Genomic DNA, 9,921 nt, shown 5'->3' with positions numbered 1-9,921 from the left:
AGGGCTGAATCTTCTATTACTTTCTCTCCTCCTTGTACTTTTTGGTCTGTTGGATTACCACAATAGTTTCTTACATACTCTTGACAAAGTACAAAGAGTAGTCAGCAGCCTTCCTCAGCTGTAAGAAGTGCTAGACATTGAGCTAGACAGCTTCCCAGACTCTTTCATGTCAGTGTTTGCTAAGCAGCAAATGGCACCTCAGTGTCCATTTCTAGATCAGAAATTCAGAATTTCTAGATCAATTCTGTTTGGCAGAAGTCTGCCTTCCATTGCCACATTACAGTCCTGCCAAGCTGCCTGCTAGAAGACTCTTCTCCCTTCTGTACTATTAACTACAAGTTAGGATTGTTTGTTTTTCCTTAATTATTAATATTTCAGTCTTTTACAAGCTGGACTATTTTGATAAAAGGCATTTTTCTCCCCAATTTAGGAATTTTTATTTCTTTTTCAGATAAAGGGGAACTATGTAAAGGCCTGGATCGTATTTTCTATAGAGCTGTTCTTACAATTGAGCTTTGTAGTAGAATGAATAGAACATCGATTCCTCTGATCAGCTGTGTTGTAAGCTTTACTTCATAGATTTCTACTCATTCGAACTAGAAGGAATGCTGAACAGTGTTGCAAGTGCAGGATTTAGAGGTTATGCCAAGGAAACCATACGTTGCTCACAGCTGTTAAACACTGGCAGGGCTCTGTAACAGGCAAAACAAAGGGAGCCTTGGGGTAATAGGGCTATTAGCAGGTACATTAGGTACAACACTGAATTAAAAAAACCTAGAGATAGTCATTATGCAGAAATGGCAGGTGCAAAATCTGCAGGACCACTCTATCCTTGAAGACATTGGAAAGGATGGCTAAGATTTGCCTCCAGAAAACACCTAAATGGAGCTGCCTATATGTGAAAAAGATGACTAAGATTCTATTACCGTCAGTGGAGTTTAATGTAAGAGTGGAGTGGGCTGAATAGCTATTGAGACTCCACAGCATGCACTGAATACAGCTCCACCACCCGCAATAGGAACTTCAACACTCAGTATGCAGGCACACACAGAGAAGTATCCAAGTTTAGGTGTCTTAAGATAAATCTGGTACCGTATCTGCCCACAACAGACAGTGACTAAGTACACGTAGGAAAACGCTGAGTTTTGCAGGGACATTTGAACTAATTCCAGAGGAGCAGAGTGGTAGAGCTGTACTAATGTAGCATGCTGTGCAGATTAATACACCTTGCTGCTTAGCAGGAGTAATAAATCCCTGTCAAGCACTGCTGTGGTATAGCTAGGTCTTCTGTACAGCTGCCAGTTTTTGTCAAGAGATGACTAAAGATTTACTTTTTCCCCTTCTAGGAGAGGCTGCTATTAGGGAAGCACCATTTACTCCTCTCCCAGCTGCCTAAAACTGTGAATGCTGACTGATTACCATTAGCCATTTTAATTAACTTGCTTATAATCTGTAAAATCCTGGAAAACAGTATTCTTACATTAGCCCGGCTGTTGAGCCACCCCAGTGGGTAAGGAAGTACTAGGGATGGGCAACAGGGAAGACCTACAGAATTAATGATTATAGGCTTGCAACAATTCTGACAAAGACAAAAGTCATAGGGAGCTGATTCATTTCATTAAGATACAGAGCTTTTGAATGAAACTGGGCTTAATGGACGGTTGTGTGTCAGCTCATGGGCTGCTTTCCTGTTAACATCAATGATGTCCTTGTTTCCATCAGGCATTTTTCCTGTCTTTCAGCATCATGTGACATGACAGACAGACCTACCTGGATTAATTCTGCAATTAAGATATGAGGCAATACATCAAATGCTACTGTCAAGTACAGATATAGGATATTAAAACTGAACAGCTTGCTTGTGATGCTATAAAAATAGTTTGGCATTGGCAAGTTTTATTAAATAGGATTTCCTAGCTAGGAAATCTAATAGAAAGTCTATAGATCAAGGATATTTTTTCTGTTCAAAGATCCACCATGATGATAGCAAAGAGCCTGCTGCATAAAACATCCCCTGCAATCTGTAAGATTGATTACTTATTTATTCAGACTAGGAACCATAGGAACAGATATACACTTGGTTGGTTTTTTCACCCTTCCCCCCCAACACAGAATGAGATGAAAGAATATAGGGGGAACCATCCCAAAATAATCAGAAGTCTAGCACCACCCTGCACATTTGTACTGTGTGGTCCTGATTTTTTGAGGGGAGTAGCTTTTTAGTCTACTCTTTTTATTTGTTAACATCCAAAAAAAAATCTCATTTCCTGTTAATTGCCACAAGCAAAATAAAGTACCTGGCTATCACCGTATACTGAACAGTGCCTGTATTTTCTTAGGTTGTTTTATGTAATCCTGGAAAGCTTCATGACTGATTAGGTGAGTCACTTGCAATAAGTTCAGTTTCAGAAGACTTGCACACTGATCAATACAAGACAATTTGGTTGGGTGGTTTTGGTTTGTTTTTTTTTTTTACCCTCAGGCCTTGCAGCAGAGATGAGAACAGACCATTTATCCATCTCAGATTACTTTTCACCACACAATGCTCCTGCCAACTTATGCTCCATTTGTGATCCAATTATGAAAGTCAGGTTCTCCGTTCCCACTACCCAGCAATTTATTATTAAAATATATATGAGCAGCAAATAAAACAGAAGGCATAACCAGCACAGTAAGCCAAGAGCACAGTCTTATCTCTTGCACAGCAAATATGACCCTGGACTTACCACCACATCAGTGGGGTGGGCAATTTGTTACTACTGAAACCTGTCAAGTGGGCTTTTGAGTTCAGTTCTTCTACTCAAGTTTCCATTGAAACATACTCTATGTGCAATTGACATGGGTTGTGCTTCAGCATTCACATGGACAGGATGCCAAACAGCAGGACCAACATTCAAATTGGTTTGCCCATTTAAAGGACTAATTACAAGATTTGGTTTATTTTTGTTTTCCCCTCCCCTAAGAACCTACTTCCCATGGTCAGAGCAACTCAGGAACTAGTTCCAAGTTTTGGCTTTTACAAGACAGCAGTTTAAAAAAGTTATTAATAATGTTTAATATCTAGCTGGTTGTGATAGGAGAAAAAAGTGAACCTATGTGTTTCCTCCACTGCACAGGTATTTGATGATAGAACATTTCTGTTTAGCTTTAAACTACAGGCTAATTAACACTATATTTTAAAGGAGTAAACTACAAGAAATAACTCCCTAATCAAGATTTGGTCAATCAGGTTAACACTAAACCAAAAAATATTCTACTAATGAGTTTGCATAGGTTGTATTTGACAACATGCTCCTGACAAAGGGAAATATCTACTTGTTTGCACAGCAATTAAATATGCCGTAGCTGTTGAATAAATAATTTAATCCAGAACACATTAGCAAGCCTTTTTCCTGCGCAAATACTTCAGTGCAAGGAAAGACATTAATACCTCCTGCAGTCACTGTTGACTAAAAAGCAAAACAAGGGGGTAAAGATCCTGAAACTAAAGGCACTTGACAAAGGAGGGCTTTCAAATAGAGAAAAAGTACAAAACAGTTAATCTTGCATAAGAAACCATGAATGCATTCATTCTAATGCCCACTTCATTTTAAGCACATTTGTTTTAACACAGGACCAAATACACAACAATGAAGTATTTCCTTAACTTCTATATGTAAGCCTCTGAACAGAACAAAGCATCAGCCAAAACAGCGCTTGGGGAACGCTACCACACTTGAAGCGCCTCTCAGCAGAATATAGATGATTACCTCTGGAGACAGACACTTTGGACTTTCTCACTTTGTTAAGTTAAACCTAACTTCTTCATTGTACATATAGCAAGATAACGTCATCAAGCTGCAGTATGCCATTTGGCAGGCTGGAAGAAAGCTACTCTCCCCTACCCATAGGGTCTGCTTCATTCTAAGCTTCATGAAATTAAAGACACAGCATTTTGGCCAGATCTTCCAACTACACAGATTTTGTTCCTATTTATACATGACTGAACAACCATCGGGAGCTACACAAGTTTCTTATATAGGCTCAAACATATCAACTAAAAGATGCCAACTCCCTCAGCATCCCAAAAGGCCTTGTGCCAGCACTGTCCTTGGACTGCTGTGCAGCAGCATTGATGCTCACAACGGTCACTGGTGCAATCAGATGGCATGTATTTATTACAGTCATGAAACCAGACAGACTGTCTGCATCAGGGAGCTTTGGACACCACAGACGGTTAGAACTGGAAACCTGAATTATCCATTTATGCCAGGTAATCTCATTACAAATATGCCTCCCCACTGAGGAAGAACAGAGCAGCCTAGCCATCCTGCAGAGCACTTATCAGAAACAGTTACCAGGCATCCTCTCACTCCAGAATTAAGTACAGGGACCTGAGTTTAAGAGTCTAATTACAAACAACATTTCGTGATGAGACTATGCTCCTTGCTGTGTGTTTTACAAGTCTGCTATATGCAAAACTCTGCCCTCCAATGAAGAAATGAGTGGAAAGGGAAAATAATTTAGTAAGTTCTGTACTCACTGAGTCATGCACATAGAAGGCAGGTGGAAAATACGTAAGTTATCACAACAGTAGTTGTAAAATACTGTCAAAAGCAAATATAATGCACATACCATTTTGAACATGAGTTAACAGCCGTAAGTTGTAAACACAGACTAAGAGATCTCCCACTCCTCTCTTACCTAGTATTACTGTTGAACAGTTCTGTTGACACATTCATCTAGAACAGTTTTAAAGATTTAAGATTTAAAGGTGAACTTGAAGGCTTGTGTTGACTGTCAAGATTCAGCCACCCTTCTGGGTTGAGCCATATATTTGCAGCTGTGAAATCCATATTTGGAAAAGCAATCACAGCATCCCCCTTACATATAAAGTAGCTGTACTTTCTGCAATGCAACAAGTTTGGTAGACAATGCAAACAGAACATGTCCTCTGCCTGCAGCAGAAGAGCTGTTTCTATTTAGTTTACCATCAATTCATTCCTACACCATTTTCATCTGCAAATAAGTATTTTAGATCGTTTATGAAACGTTGTATTGCTCTACATAGGGTAGAGTCCACAACTTAATGATCTCAAGTTATGCTGCTTTACCTGCAGCACTGCCCCTGAAGGTAATCACGAGATGATGGGAACTGAGACATGCAGTGACATTGACGGGAAGATTTGAGCTTTGCTGCCAGGGGGCGGCAGCACCACCACGCCTGATGCAGGGCTTCAAGCCTCACAGTGGCATTTAAGAGCTCTGAAGGCCAATTCTCAGTCTGTTTCCATTTGTACTTTGTTTGGCCATCTGGTCTATTTGTAACAGGGACTACGCAACAGAACACATTCTTGAAATACAAGTAATTCATAAGCTTCAGCCACAGCAGAACAGCTATCACATTCTATATCAATCCAATACACATGGATTTCTGCATAATTGATCATTTTATTGGAATCTGTTAGAAGATGTTTGTTCAGATCACCTGTTAAGCAGGCAGTTATGCTGCTTCTGTTCACTGCATACATACTGAGCAAGTCTCCAAGCAATACATAAATATTATTTTGTCTGACCCCATACACATGCATCTTTACTACAAAAAGCAGCTTTTCCTCAATAAAAGTTGTATCCATGGGACCAATGTTCATTCCTTCTAGCTATGACTTGTACCAAATCCGTATCAATAATCATAGGTTAAATACATCAATACATGTAATAGAGCTTTAACAGTAAAAAAAAGTAAGAAAGTTAAATACTGCAACAGCTTAGATACATACTGCATTTGAATGATAGAACATAAAGTCTGTTGACCTAGCTAATGACAGAGTCACCAAAACACAACATACAGAAGCAATGTCAACAGCCAGTACTTGTCTAAGCATTTTAGAGTTCCCCTTTTCCCTTCAAACAACGAAGGGTTGTGCACATCTTGAATGTGAACTTAGATATCGTTAACTGTACAGCAACATTGATCCTGATATTTAAGGTCGGGTAAAGAAACAGACATATTAAAGCTGCAGGCCACTAAGTACACACAGCATTTGGGAGTTTGAGGAGCCGATGTTTACTGTAGCACAAGTTCATTGTTCCAACTAAGTGTACCCTATGTAACAGTAGCATTAATTGGCAATATTTGTATTTAGTAGAAAATGCCACATTACTCAAGTAACCACAATAAGCTAGGTTTTTAAAGTGTTGATTTAATTAGCTATGATGAAGGCTAGGGAGGTATTTTAACAGAAACACCTTGGTAAAGTGAAGTAAACTGACCTATCATTGTTCTCTAGAACACAGGAATCAAGTTACATGTGTTCTCTCAGTCATCAAGGGCTGGTATTTCAGCCAGCATTCGCGTTTTTAACCTAAGGGCAGGTTAAAATAAATCTGTGTACAATGCAACATACTTAAAATAGATGCAATGACGACTGATAAATTAGTTGTCAGTCCCTACTTTTTACAGTTACAAGCCCAACAACTTTCGGCACACAAGTTATAGCCAATCTTTTAAGTTCAAATTCAACCATTACAAGCCAGAGACCCATTTCAGAGATTGCTCTGTAATAGCATTCTGGACTGTAAGAACATGCATACACCAGCTGTCCAGAAATACAGAGCTGCTAATAAAGAAGCTGCTAGAAAAAGCCATTAAACATACACATGCATGCCAGTTTCCCCAACTAAAACACTATTTACAAGCCATACTTCAATTTTTTGTAATTTGTAGTTTTTAACCCAACTTAAAAAAATATGAGTTCAAGTGCAAGACATCCAATATGTGACCATTTGAAATAGCTAAAGTGAAAATGAGTGCAAATTACAAAGCCACAAAGAGGTTAGCAATGATTTCCTGATCTTTTCAGGTAAAAATTTATTTACCAGATAAGTAACAACAGACAGAGGTGGAGTCCATGAAGGACATGACCTTTAGGAAAGCCAACACAGTCTTGACCAACACCACTGACTTTTTGGAAAGTCTAAAAGTTTCTTCATACTGCAAACTGAAGTCCTCCACAAAATTATCTAGTATCTTACTGGATGTTGCAAGGTATTATTGCCCTACAAGTTATGCAGAAACCCACAGCCAGGAAACTATTAATGCACAAGAAGTTTATAAGTTACCTTGCATAAGATATGATTAAGCTGTAACAGAATCTCAGGTATTGATTATGGCTTAGACCTGCATTGGAAGTGAACACTTAGACAAATATCCTTAAGTGAGTGACATTGTCTATGTGAAAGTGAGACAGCTTTGTTACACTGAAGACTTACTTGGTTAAAGTGACCTTCTGCTTAGAAGAAACAGTAGACAATATATTCACAAATAACCATATCTACTTTGCAAGAATTAGCCCTGTAAGAATTCAACAATACTCCTTTTTACTAATCTTTTCTTTAAGATAATGTATAGATATTTACAGATATTTATAAACAGGTTTTGTTTCTTAAACAGCCAGATCTTCGATAGTTAATTCTTTATCCTCCTTCCCTCCCTCATCCAAGTCTGCCAAATTCAAGACATTGTTCTAGCAGCATTCATGAAATCAATAGTGCAAAGTTATTACAAAAACCTCTTTTCCCAAGCTGTGACATCCTCTTCAAGTTTGTATTAGGTCAATAGCACTTCCCATGTATTTAGAGCTCTGGGGGAAGGCAGAAACAATAGATATGCTGAATCTAGCAAGCAACCAATTTGTTTGCTGAGGGTTTTTTGGGGGTTTATTGTTGGGTGGTTGTTTTTTTATTTGCTGCTCATACTGGCCATTGTTACAACTTTGGTAACTAGTTCACTACATTAAATTCACAGTTCCTCATTTTGACATGCACCTATAACATGTGAGTTGAACTGCACCACGATAATTGTAATGTCATCTCTATACATTCGAGCCAGCTCTTCTGGAAGACTAAGCATCTTGGACAGCCGCTCATGATCCACAGTGCCAAACTCATTGTTACCCACTGCATGACGTATCAGGTGAGTTGCTGCATTCTGATCTTCAAATACTGAAGAGATTCTTGCTCTCCTTTCTGTTAAGAGACCATGCATCTGTCCCAAAGTTACCTTATAGCCACCAACAGCTATTGGCTGTTGATGGTGAACACCAGTGAGGTACTCCCCTACAATTCTAGCCACATCTTGCCTGTGCATTGTCTCCCACAGCCCATCTGTGGCCAAAACCAGGAACTTATCTTGCGGCCGCAATTTGTGATGTATGACTTCTGGCTCAGCTGTGAGGTATGGGGGAGTGTGATAGTTTGGAGGAATAAACTTTGTATATTCATTGTCATTCAGCTGATCTGGGCCTGATTCTACTACTCTCTTTTGTAGTTCAATACTCCATTTAAACTTCACATCACCAAAAGCTCTGAAAGGCATCAGGAGACCTAAGAGACGATCTTGTTTCACGAGACTTTTCTCCTCAGACTTTGGATGCTCCATTTTCACACGTTCCACTTCATGTTCATTTTGTGCATTGTGGTCATAGGACAGATTAACTGCAGACCAAGATCCATCTTCTTCCTGAACCCCAAGCATTGCCCTACTGTCACCTGTGTTTGCAATGTGCAAGTCAACACCATCCACATGGGCCACACAGGCAGTTGCACCAGAAAATGCTACTCGCAGTACAAGGTAGTTGAGAAAAGAGTTTGGATCTCCTACTTGAGCTTCCAGAGAAATATCATTATCAAGCCTCTTAAAAGCATTAATTAAAGCTTCTTTCACATCAGTAGTCTCTCCACTGTTGAGATCAATGAGCTCCTGCCAGTAAGTTCTTAGACTACTGAAGTAAAGCTTGGAAGCTTCTTTGCTAAAATAATCATTGGGATGCTTGTGCCACTGTAGAATGGGCAACAGAGCTCTGCCACTTTCCACAGCATTTTCTATTTCAAGTAAAGTCTCATGAGGTAACAAAGAGACAGCAATGTAGTAAAACAGTCTTTCACTGACAGCTTGAGCACAAGCACAGCCTGCATGGCCATCAAACACACCCAAAAGCATTCCTCTTGTCTGTAAGCAAGTGGCAGCACTCCTCCGGTCTTCTATTGGAGCATTAGCAGGCAACTGGTTGCTATCGAAGCCAAGGACAGAACTTACATTTTTACCATCAAATTCTGGGACTTTGAAACTGTATTCATTTGCCTTCAGAATGCTGTTGACCTGTGGAGGAGTGAGGTAGAACCTCTGTGGTGTAGAAGCATAATCCCTTGTGTGAATAAAGTGATTAAAGTTCTCCTTTGGCCTATGAAGTGCCACAAGTTTCTTCTGAGATGCATATCTGAAGTGACTGTGAGCAAAATGAGATAAACAACACAGGTGTTTATGGTGGCAGTAACACACAGTACTGCATATTCTGCTAATCTCACAGTTACGAATCAACGGAAACAGATGAGCTGGTGCTGGCATGGCATCAGACAGCAATGGTAGCCTGGAGCTTCGGACTGGAATTGCTGAAAGACAAGAGAACAACTATGCTTAGGGGGACAGCTAACAGATTCTTCCCAGAACTCTGTGTCAAGACATGTACAGCCCCTAACAGCGTTGCTTATTATATGGAGTTCATAGCTTCACAGGTCTTGAGAAAGAAAAGGCATTAAGAGGTTCTTGTTTATAGACACTACATTGGGCTATAACAAAAAAGGTACACCATACTTAAGATATTTTAGCTCTTATACCCCCTCAGATAGCAGGCAGGAAGTGAAAACATCATCCAGACAGACAATGCAGCTTCAAACAGAACTTAAGATAACAGTTAGCACGAAGCACTCTACAGTAATGCCACCTTCTACAAGACTTTTACAGAAATTTGTTTTCCTGCTGATTTCCCAGCTGACAGAGCCAGATGGGGCACACAGGGAGGAAAACTCAGTCTTTCTATAAAGCTGAAGAGATAAAGCATCTAACAGTAAGATTCAAGAAACAACTTTGAGATGCCATACAAC

The 9,921-nt window shown here is 39.6% G+C and overlaps 1 protein-coding gene across 1 annotated transcript; it reads right to left on the bottom strand.

Annotated features, from left to right (window-relative positions):
* Positions 1-2,728: 2,728 nt before the first annotated feature.
* On the bottom strand, positions 2,729-9,449 carry PDP1 (pyruvate dehyrogenase phosphatase catalytic subunit 1). Its single transcript, XM_009275464.1, has one exon. It carries the CDS (start codon positions 9,383-9,385, stop codon positions 7,781-7,783), a length of 1,605 nt encoding a protein of 534 aa, XP_009273739.1. The 5' UTR covers positions 9,386-9,449; the 3' UTR covers positions 2,729-7,780.
* Positions 9,450-9,921: the final 472 nt, after the last annotated feature.

Source organism: Aptenodytes forsteri, unplaced genomic scaffold, assembly GCF_000699145.1.
Source record: "Aptenodytes forsteri isolate BGI_AS27 unplaced genomic scaffold, ASM69914v1 Scaffold208, whole genome shotgun sequence".
Lineage (NCBI taxonomy): Eukaryota > Metazoa > Chordata > Aves > Sphenisciformes > Spheniscidae > Aptenodytes > Aptenodytes forsteri.
This window is presented reverse-complemented; position numbering and strand designations above follow the sequence as displayed.